We start from the raw sequence: 22239 nt of genomic DNA on the forward strand, positions 1-22239 counted from the left end.
TTTTAAATGTTGCCACAAGGAAAATCCTAAGTAGATCGAATTATCTTCATAGTGGTCAGAAGTGACGTAGAATTTTGCTAAGAGGACTAGTACAACCTGGGAGCTGGTTGTAAATGCAGGTCCTTAGGGCGAGACACACAGAGTCAGCATCTGCATATGAACGTGATCCTATGATTGTTCCCATGTGTCTCTCCTGTGTATTCCGCTATTTAGTTTAATGAAGAGGACAAATCTGGCCCTAAGGTCACATAAATAAGAATTCCCTTGCTCTAGGTAATTGCTTACTGAAAAACGAAAGTCTACAGGAAGCAAGCAAAGGCAGAAGAGCAATGAAGCAAGAAACTCAAATATAGGAACAAAAAGAAGTGGGAGAAACAGAATTCAAACTGGGAGATACAGCTGGAAGAGAACTTCCAGACCTTCGCCTCCATAAATGTGAAGGAAGATGGAAACTAAGCCAAAATCTACAATCAAGACCTGCAAAGCGCAAGGAAGCTGCCAGTCAAATTTAGTCTTACCCGCCCCTCAGTAGCCTCAGCTAAGGTAGGCCAGAGCCCGAGTGAGTCCAAGGCTGGGGAGCTTCACGAACCACCAGCTCTCCCAGGGTTACACTGTTCCTGGGGATGTCTCTCCATCTTTCGCCCACAGTCCCTTTTCTCCAGACACATAACATGCTTCCCGGGGCTCACCTGCCTCCAAGCAGCCCCAACTGCCAGCGCCTTCGCCACCGCCACCTTCGAGTCTTTCTGCAGGGAACCCGCCCCCTCGAAATCAGATGGTACTCCCATTGGTCCGACAGTTCGTCACTCCTGCAGGGCGGGGCCGGGCTCCAGGAGGCTGTAGAGAACGCCATAGCAACCAAACTCGGAACTACAACTCCCAGCATGCTCCAAAAGGGGAGACGCGAGGTACCGCCCCAAGGGCTACCAATAAATGGGCGAAGTTGAAATCGCCCGGATGGGTTCCGTTTTATGCAAATCTAAGTTAAAGTCACACCCTTCCTCATTCCAACTGAGCCCCCCTACCGCACCCTCCTCGGGCTGTACCCTGACTCCCTTTTCTTCTCCACTACATACTCTCCGGTAAAACCTTACGTAATTTAGTTGAATGCATCGTAGCTATGTTTCGCACGGCAGCGAGCAGATGCACCAAATGGTGGAAGAAAATCTCCATAAATCCTAGACCCGAAACCTTTGGTTCCGCCTTTGTGGGAGGAAGGGCAGGAGAGGAGGAAGAGGTTTTCTCTCCGAGCCTGTTGATTGGCTTATCTGTGTGTCATTCCATACTCCTCCATTTTTCTTCAGCTCTCTCTCCTAGCATCCTCCGGTGGGCAGGGCCAGCGGTAGGGGGCGGTGAGGAGGTGTGGTCATCTTCTTTCGATTGGCAGACGGTTGTGACCACCTATCTGTGGGCGGAGACCGAGGGGTGGATGGGGGCGGAGGAGGCTACGGAGGGAGATGAGGAGATAGGCGGGAGCGAGGGAGGGAGCGAAGGAGGTAGAGAGGAGTGGAGGAGCGTAGGGAGGGAGCGCAGCTTGGTTGCTCCGTAGTACGGCGGCTCGCGAGGGAGACTCCCGAGCGGGCTCCGGGACGGGCGGGCAGGTGGGCGGGGATGGTGTGCAGGGCTGCGGCTCCCGCGTCCCACCCAACAGCGTGTGAGCTGCACTGATTTGTGCCTGGGGCGGCAGCGCGGACCCGCCCGGAGATGAGGTGAGGAGCGGGCTGACGGCGGCGGCCTGGGCTGTGGGAGGTGGCGCGGGGGCGGGGGTCGGCGCGGGGGTCGGCGCGATGGCCGCCCGGGGCGCTGGTCCCGCTGCTCCGCGCGCGTCCCTCTGGCCGCCCTTCACCCTGTGCGGCGCACGCTGGAGGTGCGGCAGCGGCCGCCTGTCCACCTCGTCCTCCTCATCCTCCCGGGAGCTGCGGCTGGGGGCTGGCTGGCCGGCAGCGAGAGGCCGGGCTCCGCGGCGGGGCCTGGGAGTGGCGGCAGCGGGACGGGCTGGGGGTTGAATGGGCGTCCGCAGCCCTGGTCTGGCAAGCTGGCTCCCTCCTTAGGGGGCATCGCGGTCGGGCGTTCCTTCCAGGGCTGACCTCGCTGCCCTCGGCCGCCGGAGGGTGGCGGGCCGGCCCAGCCTCACCAGCTTCCCGGGAACCCGAGCTCGCCGGGAGCAGCCTCGCGCCTCCCGCCTGTCGTGTCTCCCGCCGCCCCCCCCCACCCCGGCCTGGAGTCCCCGGCTCATCCTTTTTTCTTTTCTCTGGCGTGCCTGCAAAATCCTGTCAGTGAAGGGCAGTCAATGCCGTCTGGCCCTAAGTGGTGCTGCCGGGACTGCCTCTGATGGTATTTAACAGAAAACGGCTCCCTTGGCAGTGTGAGCGCGTCCCTCGGAGTCTGCGCCTTCTCCTTCCCTCCCTTCCTCGCGGACTCAGGTTTCTGGTATGGACCCGCGGCACAATTGCGGCCACTTCTTGCTTGGACGAGGAAATGTAATCCGAATTTCCAGAAAAAGGAAAGCAACGAGGAATGGGTTGCATCTCCCCTTACTTTTGGATTAGAAGACAACTTCTGGATTACCTTTCCTATGGTCAATCTTTTGTGTGATTCAGACTAAATGCTTTGCTTTTGAAGAAATAGATTAGCAATTTCTCGATTGATAGGTTCTTGAATATGAAAGTTTCCTTTCGAACTTTGCCATCATTAGTGCTATTTAGAAAACAGAACCAACCTGAAAATTTAAATGTACTCGGACTCTGGCTAGATGCGGTTCTTTGTGCTTATCTGTTAGCATCCTTCTCTTGGCTGTTTCTGTGGTCAAAATCGTAGAGGTAATAAAGACAAGTCCAATAAAAGTATAGATAATAAAAACAAATATCATCCAAATGCATCTGGTAAATCTCAATTCTGTCATTGGATAGGCAGATTTACTAATCCCATTAAACGGATGAAGAGAAAGGCTCAGAGTTAATGCATGGATTATGTAGTGGACAGGATGTGAGGGCAGGAACTGGGGCCAGGAGCCAGCAGTCCAGCTGGTTTGCATGGTCCCACTCTAAACCCCCCAAATAGGAGGAATGTATTTTTGGGATACCTTTATTTTTAGATGACTAGGCTTGAGAGTGAAGTAGCTTTATTACTCTTCATAGTTGTTATGTCTGTTTGTCTGAGAACAAAATACTTTTGTGTTTTGCTTAACAAAATTTTCATTAGTTTTCTTGAAACATTTATGTGGTTTTCATGGGAGTTGACCTATATGAAAAATTTTCAAAAATAAAAATTTTGGGTCTGGGGTTGTAGCTTAGCAGTAGAACACTTGCCTTGCACGTGTGAGGCACTGAGTTTAAACCTCTGTACCACATAAAAATAAATAACTAAAGGCATTTCATCCATCTGGAACTAAAAAAAAAATGAAAAAAAGAAGTGAAAATTCTGCAGGAGTTTATAAAGAACTCAGGAACTTTTAAGTATTCTAAATTAAGAAATGAAGAATAGGGTGATTGGGTTAAAAATCTTTCAAACACCTGTAAGTAACCCAGTAAGGAGCCTTTCCGATGGTACATTAAAAAAAAAAATTCTTTAAGAACATATTGCTGAGGAGCATAGTACTTTTACAAAACTCTCTTATTATTCTGCCTGAGTAAGAGAGGAAATGAACACATTTTTAATGTACTTTGGAACCCTCTGGATTGTTCAGATACTAAGCATTGTGAAATAGGGCATAAAATGAGTGGTACCAAGTTAGTTCCGTGAAATGTTTGTCCATGTTAGCATTTTTTTTTTCCAGTGACTGGCAATTTCCTTTTTCTTAATGCTTATCTCTAGTATTGGTAGTAGAATTCTGCATAAATTTTATCTTTTCCCTAGATGTCTAGATTGAGGCACACCCTCAAAGCTATTATGAGATTAAGAGGGAGGTGCTGGCAAATTCCTCTACTCATACTCATTTCTCCACCCCACCCCCCCTTTTGGTGATGCTGGGGATTGACCAAGAGCTGGAGCATGCTAAGTAGTGCTTTGCCACTGTGCTACCCCTGTCTCCCAGACTTATCAAATTTGCTAAATTGTGACTTTTAGAGAATTAGTTATATAAAGGTTGGGTTGTATCACTCAGATTCCACTGCTGCAGAGCTGTTCTCTTTTGAATGGTCATTTCCTCCTAAATGGCTCCACTTACAAGGTTGGGTTTCTCAAAGTCTGGGCTTCATATCTCTTCCATCTGCACTAACTTGGGAAAAATGAAGTTTTCTTTCACCTCAGCCCAGACAGCCAGAGATGGGGCTCTGGAATCAGTATTTTCAGCAAGTTTTCCATGAACTTCTGAGCAGTAAAGTTGGAGAACAACTGGTATTGTGCTTCCTGTTTACTGAGTATCCCCTAGGACCAGTTCCTGAAGTAGATAACAAGTTTTTCAAGTGGCAGAATAAGTTTTATATCCTAGGCTGCTAATAAAAAGTCTATGACCTTAAAATGAGTAATTGTACTTTCATGTATGTTTCAGAAGGGCAGAGACCAGTTCACTCTGATATGCCTGGTGCCTGGAGGAACTCATTTAAATATTTGTTGAGTGAATGATTGAACTACATTGCAATGAGGCCAGTTTTTTACACTTTTACTTGTCAAATTAATTGCATCACTTAGCAGTCACTAATTTTTATAAATTAGGAGCAACAAGAACTATATCCCAGTTATTTCTTTAACTTTAGTTAGTGTTGAAAGGAGATAGTCTCCTTGGCATGGAGTGTTCAAGGTGATATGCTAGGAAGAAGACTAAGCAAAATATTTATTTAGGTACTCAAAACATAAATTTAAGTTACAGTGGGGTGGTAAATCATTTATTATCATTATATTGCATTCCATTTTGTAAACCATGATAATCCCAACTTCCTACTATAAAAATTAGTTTGCAGAAAATAGGTAATTGGTGTGTTTCTATCTTTCACACTATTAAAATATGACCTTTACACCCCTTTTTCAGAGTCTACCTTAGGATCCCATAAATAACAAGTGGTTATATAGTCGGGTTTGGAGAGTTCAGAGCACAAACTGTGGAGAATGTTGGATTTGATTACACATTCAGTGACTTTGATCAAGTCACATAACTTCTTCATGCCTCATTTTTTTCAGCTGAAAATGAGAGTAGTAGTAAAATTTAAATACTACTAAGCACATACATAAATTCTTAAGACATATCCAGTGAATAAATGGTAATTAACATTGGTCATAAAGAATTGGGTTATATGAAAATATATAAAATTTAAAAGCTAACCCATTTAATTTTTGCACTATTGTACTTTATGGTAGTAATAGAAATTCATTGCTTTAAAATGAAATCCCTTGGGCTGGGGCTATATCTCAGTGATAGATCATTCGCCTAGCACTTTCGAGGCCTGGGGTTTGATTCTCAGTACCACATAAAAATAAATAAATAAAATGAAGGTATTGTGTCCAATTACAGCTAAAAAAAAAAAATATTTAAAAAAAGTGAAATCCCTTGCTGATTTCTAGGTACTAGACAGTAAAAAATTGGTACTTTAAAAAATTGGATTACTTAACTAGACATTAAATTCATTACCTCAGTATGTGTCTCATCTGATTTTTTTTTTTTGTATATTCATGTGGCTATTCATACACAACTTTTAGTAACCTATGGTTGTTTTCTAACCTGTCTTTATTTTTATAACATCTTACAAATGTCTTTCCATATCTGTGTTGTTAGTTACACAGTTTTAATAACTGAATAATATTCCATTTTATGGATCTATAAGAATTTAACCAATTTATTTTTATTAGACATTACCCCGCCCATTATCAGTAACTTTGCAATGATTAGGCTATATGCACACACAGATCTCTCTCTCTCTCTCTCTCTCTCTCTCTCTCTCTCTGTACTGGGGATTGAACCCAGGATCTCACACATGCTAGGCAAGCACTCTACCACTGAGCTACATCCCCAGCCCTTACACGTCTCTGTATACCTTTGAGATTTTTTTCCCTCAAATAGGTTTCTAGAAGTGGAATTGTTGGTTCAAAGGATATACTAAACCTTAAAAATTTTTGATACATATTTCCATCTGCCATTTAGAAAGGTTGTAGCAATTTACATTCTTGCAGTGGTATATGAATGTTCCAGTCTTCATCCTCTCCAAACCCCTTTTTGGAATGACTTAACCAGTACTACAAATCTAGTGAATATTTTCCTTTAGGAAGAAGAATGGCTTTTTAGTAGAGCCTGCTTGATAGGGGGATTTGGAAACTCAGAAAATTCATGTACCTGTAATAGTGATAGCAAGTATCTGTCAAGGGCCCCCCCCCCCCCACTTTTTTTTTGTGGTGGTGCTGGCGATTGAACCCAGGGCCTTGTGCATGCCAGGCAAATACTCTACCAACTGAGCTATATCCCCACCCCCTGTCAAGTCTTTTTGCAGCATTTGCATTAAATTCATTGAATCTTCATAAAATCTCAGTTTTACAGATGAATATGTCTTGAAATCTGAGGTATCACCAGTTAAGTAAATTAGCGGACCAGCTAGTGGCTGAGGAGATTTTTCACTGTAGAGTCTAAACTTTTAGTCTATTTTCTGAACCTATTTTATACGCATTTGGGTACTTTTTACAGTCTTGATTTTTTTGTTATGGAGTAACTTAGTGGTTCCCTGGGGTATACTAATGTATGGTGTGTGTGTGTGTGTGTGTGTATTATATATTATATGTATTATACCCTAATATAATGTACATATTCATCATAGAAGTTGAATGCCTCTCAAAGAGTGATGAAGAGTCAGGTAGGTTGGCTTACATATGAGCCTTGCCCTCAAATGAGCATTCACCCCTCAAAGCAATCTTTTTATCTTTTATTCTGTAGTGGTTTTCCTAAAGTCCCCCTTTTTGAAAAACAGGGTTATTGGCATAAGAGAAGACTAGTGAAGTTTGAAAACACAGTTTACTTGGGTGTGAATTTACATTGGGAACACAAGACTATAGAAGTATGATAAGGGGGACAGATGGGAGCCTGTCCAGACATTTCCGTGTTGGCCGGTGTGGAGATTTGAAGTGACTGGTGAATATTCACTCCAGGAACACGAAGGTCTCATGGATCCCTGGCAAAAACCTTTCTATTAATAAATGTGATGGTAGAATATCATTAAATAAGTTCTGTTGCTAAGGTTTGTAGCCCCCTACAAAAGTGAATTTGAATTCAGCTTTTAACCTTTTTCCTAATAGAATTAATTATGGGTGGCTTGCCTTTTAGCTTATTGCCTGAAGAGAATGTTGGTGAAATTGTTTTGGCTTCTGCTGTCTGGCCAGATTTTGTCTCTTCTCTCCATGACTGTCATTGCTCAGTTGTCCGCTAGTCACCAAAACCCATTCTTGTTGGCCTCGTGTAGACCATGTGTGAGTGGTAATGAGTACATTTCACTCTTCCTAGGATGGTTCCAAAGCCTACCCAGATTCTCACACTCAGTGATAACGTTCACGCTCTGTGAGGGTTCACATGCTCAATTCCCAGAGTTGAACTGAGGGATGTGACAGAGTTTTGGATTCAAATGAACTTGAATGTGAAAATAACAAGGTTGTAGAGGGTAGCCAAAGTTGTATCCTTGGTGGTTATAATTAAACATACTCTTAATATAGAAGGACCATGCTTTCGATTCTCTGTTGCTCTGGTGAGCATTTGTTTTGCTCCTGCTCCTCCTTGCATTTTGTCTGCAAGTCCTTTTGGTCTCTGGGGGCATGCATTTGTAAGTTGAGATACTGCTCATGGAAATGGACAAAGTCAACTGACTTCAGTGCTATGATATAACCAATCCACTTAAGGAGGACACTGGTTCTTACGATATAAACATTGAAACAAGCTGGATGCCATACCTGTAAACTTGGCAACTCGGGAGATTATAAATTTGAGGCCAGCCTTGGAAAAAGACTGAGGATGTATCTCAGTGGTAGAGTGCCACTGGCTTCAATTCCCATTGCTTCAAAATCAAAAACAACGCTGAAACAAGATGCTGTTGTAGCTGTTAATTGTGTGTGTATATGTATGTGTCCGTTGTGTATATCTGTGAACCTCTGTGTGCAGGGCTAACTACTTCTTTTCAAGGGAGATTTCCTGAACAGTTTTATTGTTCTAACGAGTGTAATGTATTGTGTTAATAAGCCACTGTATAAACATACATCATTCCTATGCATCATCAGTAATAAGAGGCTGCTTATTGTGGATCCAGTGTTTTATAAAAACCAATTCATTTCTGCTCTAAACTTAAGATAGGTTTTAAAAGTAAGTATTCTTTCAGATTCTGAAATTATCTGAAACTCAATTTCCCATTCCTGCAGAATTGGAGTATTGCATTTTGACCACTGACATAAATGCTATTTACTGGTAATGAGAGAAACCTTGAAAAACTGACCAAAAAATTAGTGCCATTCTTGGGATATATAGCAGGTTTGAATGAACAATAATTCTCTGTTTTTCTTTCCTTCACTTAATAATAAATAATTTTAAACAGAACAAGTAAATGATAATAAGTGTTGTAGGTAGTACTGTTTATTACACTTAATTACAGTTGTTTTAATTTTCTTTAAATGAACAGAAAAATTGAGGAAGAAGAAAGTCATTAGAGGGGTTGCTGCATGAGGACAGGGAGTATGGTCTTTATTGTTCCTGGTCTTATCTTCAGGACCTAGAACAGTGCTCATAACAAGGAGGACTCTCAACAGTCATTTTGTTGGTGAGTGGCAAGAATACAGTTTGAGGACTGGAAAGTCTGGAGGCCAGAGAGGCTGAATGATTGCGGTGAGTGAGGAAGAGACAGGTGAGGAATAAAGGAAAGAGGGCCAGCTGTGACTTCTTTCAGAGTCAGTTCCCTGAAAGAGGAAGTAAACGGAAGTTTAAGAAGGCAGTCCCATGATTTGCCTTTGTTTAGAAAACTCCCTCTGATGTGGGAACTAGGAGGGCAAGAGAGAAGCATTGACTTGGCTCCCCTTGTGACTCCCAACCTGTGAATGTTGACATTTCTACCTAGCCTTGGACTTTATGACGAAAATAATATGATTTACTTCTGGGAATGTCCTAAATGGTGTGATATTTATGGTGTGGTCTGTAGAAACTCTTCAAAGTTCTCTGAGAGAGACCCCCATAAGACCCTAACTTATCATGTTTCAGCGTATGAGTTTTTCACTTTGCAGTGGTGCTAAAGCAATATACATTTGGAACAAAAAGTACTTCAAATTGTGATTTTTGCTTTTTCCCCTAGATTAGTGAGATGCAGTCACATCCTTTCTCAAGATGCTGCTGGGTAGTGGCAGTGAGCTGCGGATCCCAGTGGTCACTTGATCACAAGGGGAAACAACCTGTGTACTCTATAGTGTGATGTGTTGCTAAGCTTTGATGTCCCGTAGTTTTGGGAGATTAAATGCATTTTTAAAAATTTACTTATTTTTTATGTGGTGCTGAGGATTGATCCCAGGGCCTTGCATGTGCGAGGCAAGCACTCTACTGCTGAGCCATAACCCCAGCCCCTTAAATGCATTTTTTTATTTAGCATATTTCCAATTTACTATGGGTTTATTGGGAAGTAAACCAATTATCAATTGGTTAGATTGATAATAGCTTAGAGGAGCATCTGTGCTATTATTATTTATCAAATAAATAATAAGTAAGGTAAAGGTCAAGAATTGTTTAACTTTATGAACATTAAGTTAATTGAGGTTATAAGTATCAGTTGCTGACAGGAGAGATTTTTCTCTGCTTTTTTTCTTAGTGAAAGAAACTTTAAATGAATGCAGAAGAATCCTTCCAATAGCTATTTTGTGAATTGGAGATCATGGGGTGATGTTTTGTAAAATGCTGTGACTGTCCAAACTGGAGTTTTTAGTATTGAAGGGGGAGGGAAGTTCTACAGTAATTGTAACATTACATTACTTCTTAGTTCAGTTAATTTTCTGTTATCAGTAGTCATTATGATATCACAGATGAGGAGATATTATAGTTGTGATTTAGTAACTAAAAAGAAATGTTTTTTTTTCTTAAAAGCAATACATGTTTATTGAAGAAAACTTTTGAAAATATAGATAAGAAGATAGAAAGCCTACCCAGAATCTCACACTCAGTGATAATGTTCACACTCTGTGAGGGTTCACATGCTCACATTACCCAGGAGGTATCCAGTTTGAGCTGCTCAGGCTGGGAGACAAGAAAGTCAGTAAGGGACTGTGGGCACTTAAGGTGGTCCATCAGTGGGCAGCCCAGGGCTAGTCCACCCATTTCTTTGTGACCCAGGGAGTATGCATCCTGGTATTACTACATTTTCTAGTTCTTCAAGAACACCTTGAAATCTCGAAGTGTGGGTTTAACACAAATCTCCCAATTTATACACTAGCAGTCAAACAAAGCCTACCTAAGGGCTGAATTCAGTCTTTGTTGGCATTTCCAGCCTTCTGTGACACACTGTCTTATATTTAATCAGTCACTTATTGATGGACATCTTTTTGCTTTAATAAAGACAGGTGAAATCCTTGGGACAGAAGATATGTTTCCAAAGCCCTAAAAACATGCAGCTTTCCCTCTGTAGGTTGAGATGCACTTGTATCCTGTTCTGCTGCCAGTACTGGGTAAAACCCTTTCAAAAATTCTGAGCGAGTGTTGTTTTGTTTTTGATTTGCTTTTTGTATTTCCAATGACTGAATATTTCTAGAATGCTTACTGACCACAATTTTGCTAGAACTCTCCAGTAGTAGTTTGGTTCATGTATCCAATGTTTCTCCACCTTTTTAATACCAGATAATACTAGTGTTATATTAGTACTACTAAGTAGTGCTAATTGTGGGTACCATTCCACAAAACCAAAGAAATCAGTATCTTGGAAACAGTAACCCATTTGGAGAGTGTAGTGGATGGTTCAGTGAATCTTTGTGCACCCTGTGCACCTGGCATTATTGTTCTAGGTGTCCAGTCTGACCAAGACAGAATCTCAACCCCCTGAGACCATATTCTTTTTTCATTTCTCTTGGTTTTTCATGTTGAAAATTATATTTCTTAACGACCATTTTCATTTCAAGAATTTATGGTTGAAAAACATGTTTTTGAAAATGCTTGGGATAGAACCCAGGGTCTTGTACATGCTAGGCAAGCACTCTGTTGTTGAGCTATATCCCAAACTATATTTTTTTTATTGGCATGAACTCCTAAAATAGTGGTGAATTAAATTGTCCTTTAATTTCTTAAATTTTGTTTCTCCTACATTTTATTCATAATAAACCTTAGTAACTAAATTTCTAGGGTTTTTTTTTTTGTTGTTGTTGTTGTTTGTTTGTTTTCTTTCTTTTTGGATTGTGAAGAAACCAAGTTACAAACTGGAACTGTGTAATGGGAACTTTGGAATTTCTGTCTGAACCAACACAAATCCATGAACTGTCCTTTAACTTACACATTCAACCCCTTCCAACCTCCTCCTCTCCAAAAAGACATGGTGGATTCAACTCAGGCTGGGCACCGAACCAAATTGGCCAATCAGTGTCCCTTTCCTGGCCATTTGAAATTAGTTCCAAAGAAGGATTTAACCATAATGGGCTTAAGGACCACAAGGTAAAGACTTGGGCTAGTACTCCCTCCCGCCTTTGATGGTGCTGGGAATTGAAACCAGTTACTACGATCCAAACCTTCTCCTTGTTCTGTTCTGTTCTTTTAATAATAGAAGTTGAGCATCCCTAATCTAAAGATATGGAATACTCCAAAACCTGGCACAATGTTCAAAATCTTTCAGATTTGGAGATTTTTGGCTTTAGGATGCTCAGTTTGTAAGTTCCTAAGCATGTGTTCTGCAACCCAATAAAACTTCAAAGTCTGGGGCTGGGGTTGTGGCTCAGTGGTAGAGCGCTTGCTTACCATGTGTGAGGCCCTGGGTTCCATCCCTGGTACCACATAAAAATAAATAAAATAAAGGTATTGTGTTATCTACAACTAAAAAAAAATTAAAAAACAAAAACAAACAAAAAAGTTAGAAGTCTCGTGCCAAGCCTTTCAGATAAGGGTTAACTCAAACTGAGGTACCTTGTCTCCAATTTTTTTAATTTTTATTTTTTAGTATTATCTGAGGAAAATGTGAATTTGTTATTATTTTCTCCACATAAGAACTTGAAAACTTAAGGATGGCAAGAAACACATTTAAGAAGTGTATACATTTAGTCTAATTCATATAGTCATGATTTGATTGGAAGGGTTAATCCAGTATAGATCCAGTATAGATCCAGTATAGATCTCCAGCTAAGAGAGAACAGGCAGGAAGAAATTTGGAACTTCCAAATGTCCTAGAATTTCAGTGGTGTTTTTTTTTTCTTTACATACTTATAAAATGATGACCTCATGCAAAAAATTATATTAGGGATATTCAGAGTACAATGTTGTGTACATCTATGTAGAGGGTGAGTTTGGAATGTGTTCCATTGTGTGGACATTGAACTAAGACCCTTAACTTTAATATATAAATATCAGGTTGGATCACAGAATAGTTACATGGAGCTGGGCTTAGTTTTTAGATAAGCTTTCTGTCTCTGTGAGGTATCTTCAACTTTTTAAAAAACTCAGTGTTAGGTTTAGTCCATCTAAAGGGACTTGTGTGGGGAGGAGAAAAAAATGGAAGAGAAGTAAATGATTATAATAGGAGAAGACATTGGGAGGTTGTTTCAGTGCTAAACTTTCCCATTCATAATTTGCTTTCATTTGCAACGGAGGAAGTGCAAACTGGAAATGTACTCACATAGAAGTGCAAACTGGAAATAGACTCACATACTTGACAAGTTCAGGGATTCCAATTGGCCTGGCTTGATCAAATGCCTGAACCAATTGCTGTGGCCCTGGAAATGCAGGGCTCTCATTGACTTTCCTGATTCTTGGGTCCACCTTTTGCACTAGTGGGTGAGGTCAGTACGTAAACTCCTGTAATTAACAGAAGGGAGAAGTGGATGTGTTAAGAGGGGAAGGAATATAAAACACGACCAACATAGCCTTTGTGGGCAGTGATCATATGGGAAGTGGCTTGGGGACAACTTTTTTCCTTTTAAATGTTGGTCTTAATAAAACAGTATAAACACATCAAAGCAACCTCAGGTATATATAGAGTAAGGACACTAAATTGCTAATAAATTCTTTTTAGTAAAGTTTGCTTTTTAAACATAGATGCTATGGAACCACCGTTTGCCCCAGTTATCCCACTCCTCGGCTTAAACCCCAAAGACTTAAAATCAGCATACTACAGTGACTTAGCCACATCAATGTTTATAGCAGCTCAATTCACAATAGTCAAACTATGGAACCAACCTAGGTGCCCTTCAACAGATGAATGGATAAAGTAAATGTGGTATATACACACAATGGAGTATTACTCAGCCATAAAGAAGAATGAAATTATGGCATTTGCAGATAAATGAATGGAACTGGAGACTATCGTGCTACATGAAGTAAGCCAGTTTCAAAAAACCAAAGGCCAAATGTTCTCTCTGATATGTGGGTGCTAATCCATAACAAGGGAGGGTATGGGGGTGAAGTATAAAAGTTCATTGGATTAGACAAAGGGGAATGAAGGAAAGGGATGGAGCATGGGAATAGGAAGACAGTAGAATGAATCAGACATAACTTTCCTTTGCTCATATATGAATACATGATCAGGATTAACTTTACATCATTTACAACCACAAGAATGGGATCCTAATTGGAACTGGTTGCACTCCATGTATGTATAATATGTCAAAATAAACCCTACTGTCTTGTGTATTTAAAAAGAACAACAAAATATGAATGCTCAGTGTGCTGCTGGAGTTGAGTTTTGTGTTTTCTTTCTTTCCTTTTTTGGGGGAAGGGGTGCTAGGGATTGAACTCAGGGTGCTCCACTGAGCTATACATTAGCCCTTTTTATTTTTTATTTTGAGACAGGGTCTTACTAAGTCACTGAGACTGGTCTTGAACTTCTGATCTTCCTGCCTCAGCCTCTGAATTGCTGGGATTACAAGTGTACACCATCACACCTTTATCTCTTTCCTTTTAAAAAAATACATCCACTGTTCTGTGATTGATCTAGATGAAAGTTTGGGAGACTCATCTGGTATTGGTTAGACCAGCTGCATGGTCTCCTTACAGAAGCAAGAGGCTAGAACTGGTAGGGTCTCTGTCCTTAGCAATTTAGTGTCCTTACTCTATTTATATTCTGCTGGAGCAGACATACAAACACGTAAATAAATGATTCCCAGCTAGTTAAAACTGTGGACATCACTTTCACCAGTTTAACTACTTCTATTCATAAATTTCAGATTTTTCAGTCTGAAAAAGTTTTTTTTTTTTTTTTTTTTTTTTTTGGTGGTGCTGGGGATTGAACCCAGGGCCTTGTGTTAGCAAGGCAAGCACTCTACCTAAACTGAGCTGTATCCCCAGCCCCACATGTGCATGTTCTTAACTTATAGATCATCTGGAACTGCTGGGAAAACATGCATGCTTCATGAAAGGAGGAGCCGGAAAGACATTCTTTCTGTAATCTTGTTTGAAGGGCTGGGAGCTATTTTTGAAAAAAAAAAAATCGTTTATTTTTTTCCTTGTTCTGAGAGACTGATGATAAAAGTAGGGGCAGAGATCTTACAGTATCTTGAAAAAAGTAGAGTTTATTTAAAAAATTATAGCTCTGTAAGGTAATTTGCTTCACATCTGATTGTAGCAATTCATGGTCTTCAAACTCATCCAGAAACATCCTTGACCTTTTCCCTTTTATTTTGGGTGGTTAACTTCCTACTGGTTTCATTTCCTTTCATATGTAGCTGGGATCTCAGAGTGGATCATTTCAGCTTCATCCTTGCCATTTCTACCCTGCAAACTTTCATCCCTAAACCGATGCTGCTGTCTGTGTTCTGTTTCCTATATTTGTGCTGCTAAAAGTAAGCTGAAGAACCGTTGTAGACTTTTGCCCTTCTCGCTTGTAGACTTTTGCCCTTCCCACTCAGGTGTGTCCTGCGAAATGCTCCTTCTCAGCTTTCTCTCCATTCCTCACAGACATTGTACCAAACTTGGCCTCTTTTCTCATGTCTCCAGAACTTTACTTTTAGGAAATGATTCTGTTTACCATCTGGGCCTGCTGCCCACTCCCCATATAGCTCTTGTGAATCCATCTTCTTCACAGTCTTTGCTTTTTGAGATAAAAGGAAGAAGGAAGAGGGAGGTGACTCTTTCCCTTCCTCTAGATGTTCTAGATACTTCTCTCCTGTTTGCTGAGACTTTGTAATTTTCCCTCGTGCTTATTCCCTTCAACAGTGCCAGAACATATCCTGCTTGACTGCTGTGTACCAGGTGGTGTGGCAGAAGCAAGGAGGCTAGAAGTGACAAGGTTTCTGTCCTTAGCAATTTAGCATCCTTACTCTGTTTATATTCTGCTGGGGCAGATATGCAAACATACACATAAATAAATGATTCCCATCTGTCACAGTGCTGTGAGGAAGTGTTCAAGAGGACCTAATATAGTCACAGAGTCCTAGGAAGTCCTGGTCTGAAGTACTTACAGGAGTAAGTAATCAGAGAAGGGAAAAATTGTTTTTCAGGCTAGGAGACCAGCATGTGAGTAGCTTCTGTGGCATAAACGAGCACAGAATATTTGACAAGAAGGCCACCGTAGCTGGATAGTCGGCCATGAGTTTAGAGAGGGAGGGAGGTCAGACCATGAAGGGCCTTGTAGACATATAAAAGGGCTGGGTGGGATTGTGTACGCCTGTAATCCCAGCAGCTCTGGAGGCTGAGGCAGGAGGATGGCTAGTTGAAAGCCAGCCTCAGCAACTTATCGAGGCCCTGTCTCTAAATAAAATACAGTAAAGGGTTGGGAATGTGGCTCAGTGTTTAAGCGCCCCTGAGTTTAATCCCCTCTACCAAAATAACAAAAGGGGTCCTTGGGGTTGTGGATATATAAGTCCAAATGTGATTCTGCTCATTCTCTGTCTTCTGTTTTGTCCTCCTGTCCTGGGCTCCTTTCTTAACAACAATTCTGCTCAGCTTTGTCTACTCCCTCTGATTATTATCTCCCATCTTCCTTTAATGTGCATGCTTCTTGGAAGACTAGTTTATGCTGGGTATCTCAAAATGTGGGCTGGTCCATTGTCATTTGATGAGAGAATTGCAGTGTTTCAGCCCTCTACCACCACCATCTTGGGAAGGGAGAGGCACTGGAATTGAGTTCAGTCACATGGTCAGTGATTTAACCAATTGTGCCTACACAGTGAAGTCATAAGTGCATGCTCTGTGATGGTGAAATTTGGAGAGTTTGGGCTGCTGGTGGATGTACTTATTTTAGTCAGGTTTTGCATTTTGCATTGACTACAGCACTTGAAAACAGTTTAATAAAGGCAAAGTTTATTTTGGCTTATGCTGTCAGAGATCTCAGTCCTTTGATGGCCGACTCCATTGTTCTGGGCCCAAAGTGAGGCAGAACATCTTGTGTGGGAAGGATGTGGTAGAGGAAAGCTGGTCCCCTCATGGCAGTAAGGAAGGGGAGATGCACCCTTCCAGGGTACAACCCAGTCACCCACTTCTTCCAGCCATGCCCATCTACCTACAGTTACCACTCAGTTCTTTCAAATTAGAATGGATGGATAAGGTTTCATAATTGATCATTTCACCTTATTAACAATTTGAAATAACTACAGTAAGCCTCTTATGTTAATGTAAATAACATTTTAATAAACCCCGTATCAATTATTAGTAATTATTACTTAGTAATTATTACTGCATTAATACAAATTTGGAGGTATACTTTATATCCCAACCATAAAGAGTACTGATATACAAGAAGGTAGACACCTGTATCTCCAGAGGAGGAGAGAGATGGAAGCTCCCAGTCTCGTACTTTGCCATGAGTCTTTCATTTGGCTGAGTTGTATAGGCTTTCTCTGAGACTTTCTAGTGAGTTACTGAATTTGAATGAGACTCGTAGGAACCTCTGGATTTGTAGTCACCATGGCAGTAAAGCTGGTAGCGTGGGGATATATGCAAGACTTGATGCTGGTGTCCCAAGTGGGAACAGTTTTGTGGGACTGAGCCCACCAGTTAAGGTGGGTCACAGTAATGCCAGGTGTTAGTGTCAGAATTGAATCGAATTGTAGGACACCTTGCAGGTGTCAGAGAATGGTTGTTAGACACCTGAACTCATACCGTTTATACAGTGTCTCTCTATATACATATATAGTACCAACCTGACTTAGTACCTTCCCTTCGCCAGATGGGTGGACAATTACTATTTAGTCAGGTAAACTGGAGGCCTGAGCTCTCTCTGATTCTGAAGTTTGTCACTTGATTTGGTCAAATCTTCATCAAAAAGATCTTTTGAATTCATCCGTCTCTATTCCCACCACTACTGTCTTAATCCAGACCTTTATCGTTTTTCACTTTACTTTGCTGCTGCTTCCTGACTGGTTTGGCTTCCCTCCACTTAATTTTACATACATATTTTGCTAGAGGAATGTATTTGTTTATGTGTTGCTTCAGAGTACTAAAATCTTTCCCTATAGTTTTATCTCCTAAAGTGGGTCTCAAACTTTTGGTATCAGGATCATGTGGGTTTTATTATTGTTGTTTTGTTTGTGTATGGTACTGAGGATTGATTCCAGGGTAGCTCTACTACTGAACTACTTCCCCAGTCTTATTTTTCATTTTGAGAGAAAGTCTCACTAAATTGCTAAGGCTTACCTAGACCTTGTAATCCTCCTGGCCTCAGGAGATTACAGGAATGTGCCACTGTGTTTGACTGGTATCAGGATCCTTGTATGAATTCATGTGATTGAGGACCCCAAGGAGTGAGTTTTATGTATAATGTTTGCAAGATTAGAAATTAAAACTGAGAAATTCACAAAAGTGCTTATTAACAATTTGAAATAACTATAATAAACCTCTTATTAATGTAAATAACATTTTAATAAACCCCTTATAAAACAAAAAAAAATTTAGTGAGAAGAGTGGCATAGTTTTTACAGTTTTGCTAATTTCCTTTATGTCTGGCTTAAAAGAGAATTGGATTCTTATATCTGCTCTTGTGGCTAGTTTGTTGCCAAATGTTTTGGTTGAAGTAGAGGAAGAAATCTGGCCTTATACAGATAGGTAGTTGGAAAAGGCAGGAGTCTTTTTGTTGTACTTTCAGGATATTCTGGTTATTCAGTGATACTATTTTGTATATCAGTACTTGACACTGGCTCATTTCTTAAGAGTTACTTGTAATTTGAAATCAGAAATCATCTCAGGGATTCCTTCAGATTCTGAGGTCCCATAGATAACTCTTGAGGCAGTTGCAGCAATGCTAGATAGAGCTGGCAGTTAGGCCTGTAATTACTGATCAGAAAATGAAAGCTGTGAACTCTAACATTATGTTCATATTGGTTTTATTATGAGATGTAGTATCTTTTTGATTTCTTCTTCATATAAGATATATATTTTTTTAGACTTAAGTTTACATAGCCATTAATTGATATGAAACTGTACAGCAGATGATGGGTTTTGCTTAGCTGGGCTTTTGGGCTCTGGCTTTGCAGGCAACTGCTAGCTCTTAAGATTCAGTCGGGTACAATCCAGATGCCCTTGGTAATAGATTGTTGAGTCAGAATATCCTGAGTAGTTTTTTGTCAGATTCAGAAATGTTAGAAAAGGTCTAAATCTGGATGAGAAAAGGTCTAAATGATGTTCCTCATCTGTTTTTTTTTTTTTTTTTTTTTAATGACATCCCTAACCTGATTAAAGAAATGCAAGTTCTAAGGACTGGGGTTGTGGCTCAGTGGCAGAGCACTTGCCTTGTACATGTGAGGCCCTGGGTTCAATCCTCAGCACCACATATAAATAAACAAATAAAATGAAGGTATTGTGTCTATCTACAACTAAAACATATTAAAAAAGAAAAGAGAAATGCAAGTTTTAAAACCAAGAGTTACTTAAAAGATTTGTTCAGGGAGAGTGGGGGAGTTGTAATATTGAAAATGACATGTAAACAATGTAGCTACTAGCATTTTCCAATACATTCCTTTTTAGACAAGATGTGTTATTATTTTAAGATTGAAAGGTAGTATAGCAAAGTGATTCTGGAGCCAAACTGTGTGCCTACTAATTTTGTAATCATAAGCCATTTAATGTTTCTGTGTCTTGGTTTCCTCATCTATCAAATGGGATTGAAAAGAGTTCTTGCCTCATGAGGATGAGGATGTGAAAGCACTCAGAACAGTACCTCATGAATAATAAACACTATGTAAGAAATGACTGTTACTTTATCCTCATCTGATCCAAGCCTGGGGTTTATAATTTAAGACAAAAATGCAGATATTATACACAGTCTTATTGCAAGTTAATTTTATGTCTTCTTGTAATTTCTTAGTTTCTCTTTTCATCATCTGGAAGCTTTGCCATTTGTTTTAAGGTTGGAAGTGGAGAGGACCAGATATATGGTAGGTCTAAAAGTGTTCACATTTACTTATAAAAAATAACTAAACATAATACAAGTCAACAATAAAAAAGGATAAACAAATCAATTAAAAGAGGGCAAAAGACCTGGATAGGTACTTTTCCAAGGAAGACATTCAGATGGTCAACAAATACCTGAAAACATGCTCAGTATTATTAAAGAAACAAATGAAAATTATGAAATACCACTTTAAGCTCTGTAGAATGAATATTATTAAAAATGAAAAATAAAAAGTGTTGGTGAGAATGTGAAAAAATTGTAGTCCTCTTATTATTGTTTTGAATGTAAAATGGTGCTGCTGCTGGGGAAAACAATTGTTTGTTTCCTCAATAAGTGAAATAAAGAGTTGTCATATGGCTCATCAATTCCATTCTTAGTTGTATACCCCACATAATTGAAAACAATGTTCAAATGAAAACTTTTATGTTAATGTTAATAGCAGCACTATTGACAATAGCCAAAAGTGGAAACAGCCTAAATGTCCATCAACTTTTGTGTATCAATGGACAAAATGTGGTATATTCATATGATGGATTGTGGTTCAGCCATAAAAAGAATTTATAATGCATACCACAACATGGATCGTCCTTAAAAACATGCTAAGTGAAAGAAGCCAGAGACTAAGGTCATGTACTGCCTGATTCCATTTATATGAAATACCCTGCCTAAGCAAATCTGTAGAGACAGAAAGCAGATGAGTAATTGCTTGGGGCAGGCTCTGGGGTTTCTTTACAGGGTGAAAATGTTCTGGAACTACATACTGGTGATGGTTATATATTATGGATATATTAAATGTCACAGAACTGTAAACTTTAAATATAGTTAAAATAGTAAATTTTGTTATATATATTATATATGTTATATGTTAAATCATATGCATTATAATTTTAAAAAAAGGAAAATACCTATTTTGATCTGACACTTTTTCCTAGTTTACCTTAGTGACAATTTTGCCAAAATACTTTCTTAAACCTTCATTTTTTGGGGTAATTTTAGAATAAAATTATTTTTCAGTTCATATATATTTCAATGGAATATATCAATTGTTTTTTTGTCTTGTAAATTTGGAAAAGGTAGAACATGAAAACCATGAGAGTTTAAATACCTGTTCTTAGTGCAAAGGATTTCAAGGTGTAATAGGGTGCTCTTGAGCTCCTTGAGACCTTTTCAAAGGGTCTGCAAGCTCAGATTATTTTCATAATAATAGTTTAGATATTATTTGCCTAATAAGTGCAGTAGTGAATCCCTGTAATCTCTGCAATGTAGGAGGCTGAGGCAGGAGGAAGTTCAAGGCCAGCCTGGGCAACTTAATGAGAGCTTGTCTCAAAATAATAAAACGAATCATGGGCAAAACTCAGTGTGACTGCCTCTGAGTTCTGCCCAGTACTTAAAGGGAAAAGAGAGAGAGAGAGGGGGGGGGGGGAGGGAGGGAGGGAGGGAAAAAGAAAAGGATATTTGCTTTTTCACTCTCATTCTCCAAAACTAGTTTTTCAGAGGCAATGTGACATATGATGCCATTTACTCTTTGATGGCTAATGGGTTATAGGCTAGTATATTGTCTGGTTTGTTTTAGAATTTTCTAAGTTAAGTTCTTTGAAATCTCTAATAATTCTTAAACATAATAAAGTTTTGAGGCAAAAAAATTCCATAGTGAAAAAATATATATTTAAGTTATCAATATTATATTTTTTCAAATAGCCAAATGACTCTTTTTGGTTTGCTTAGCCTCTGTCAGTTTTATGGCTTAGAGATTATTAGACTTGGAACTCAGGTGTTCTTTTTAGGATTCCAGTTTAGGAAAAGGATCTTTATCATTGGCTAAGCTTATAGTTTATCCTTGAACACATTTTGCGGTAGGAATATTAGATATAGTAACTTTACCAAAGATTCTAAATCCAAAATGTATTTGAAGTATGATAGTTACAGGTAGTGTTTTCTGTTTGCCATGTGTTGGCAATTTCTAGATATTTTTGCATGTAGCCCTTGCAACAGTTCTGTAGAACAGGTACTATCATTTCCATTTAACAGTCAGGGCACAAAATGGTTAAGTAACTTATCTGTAGTTCCACAGCTAGTAAGTGGCAGATCTGGTGTTTAGACCCATGATGTTTGGCTGTTACCACTCTGAGTTTGCACAGTAACTGCTGTGTTGTATTTTACCTCCCTTTGTGCACATTGTGTAATCATTGCTCCCTGGGAATACATGGATTTCCCACCTAAAAAGCCTATGTCTCTACCTTGTGATGCTGCGCTGATGATGGCTTGTGAGTAGGTTTGGGTTCCGGTGCCTAAGAGCTGGTGGGGGAGACATGGGGAACAAGGATGGGATGATGAGGAGCAAAAGGGTTCAGGATGCTTCTTGTGTGGTTTGCTGGATGGATTTTCTTTCCTAGAGAGTGGCTCAGCTGTGCTTAGAAGAGGACCCTCTCTTTTCTAAGGCCCTTTGGAACAACATATATTTTCAGAGTTTTCTCTAGACCTCTGTATGTTCCGAGTCAAGCACTTATCTTGAAGGTTTTTACTGACAACTGGAAATGAAGAAAAGGTTGAAATAGGAGATGTTATTTAATGATAGTTTTTTTAAAAAAAAACATTAACAGAATCAATCGGTACAAATATTACTGATTGTCTTAAGTCAACTTCATGTTTTTAAAACAAGGTATCAGACTATGAAGGAAACCAGGTTTATTTAGCTCACATTTTGGGAGATTTAAGTGTAAGATTGAGTGGTTCCTTTGGTTTGGGCCTTTAGTCAAGGTGGTACATCATGGCAGTAGCATATGTGAGAGAAATG

General features: G+C 39.8%; 2 protein-coding genes across 15 annotated transcripts in view; one reads left to right on the forward strand and one right to left on the reverse strand.

The window, feature by feature from the left end:
- Positions 1-1201, reverse strand: part of CRYZL1 (crystallin zeta like 1) — a 31140-nt gene extending 29939 nt beyond the window's left edge. For 2 of the 4 annotated variants that reach the window (XM_081301098.1, XM_081301099.1), the window contains exons 1-2: positions 1095-1201; positions 690-837 (exon numbers count right to left, since the gene is read on the reverse strand). In XM_081301098.1, coding sequence (XP_081157224.1) covers positions 690-788 — 99 coding nt within the window. In that variant the 5' untranslated portion in view covers positions 789-837; positions 1095-1201. The other 2 variants (XM_081301101.1, XM_081301100.1) reach the window with 2 other exon arrangements.
- Positions 1202-1389: 188 nt separating this feature from the next.
- ITSN1 (intersectin 1) overlaps positions 1390-22239 on the forward strand; it is a 203890-nt gene continuing 183040 nt past the window's right edge. For 4 of the 11 annotated variants that reach the window (XR_014022938.1, XM_081301088.1, XM_081301093.1 and 1 more), the window contains exon 1: positions 1426-1709. The gene's annotated coding sequence lies outside the window, so the exon portion shown is untranslated. Of the gene's footprint in view, positions 1710-22239 lie in introns of all 11 variants that reach the window. The other 7 variants (XR_014022936.1, XR_014022937.1, XM_081301090.1 and 4 more) reach the window with 4 other exon arrangements.

Source organism: Spermophilus citellus (genome assembly GCF_964194105.1).
Source record: "Spermophilus citellus genome assembly, chromosome: 7".
Taxonomy (NCBI): domain Eukaryota; kingdom Metazoa; phylum Chordata; class Mammalia; order Rodentia; family Sciuridae; genus Spermophilus; species Spermophilus citellus.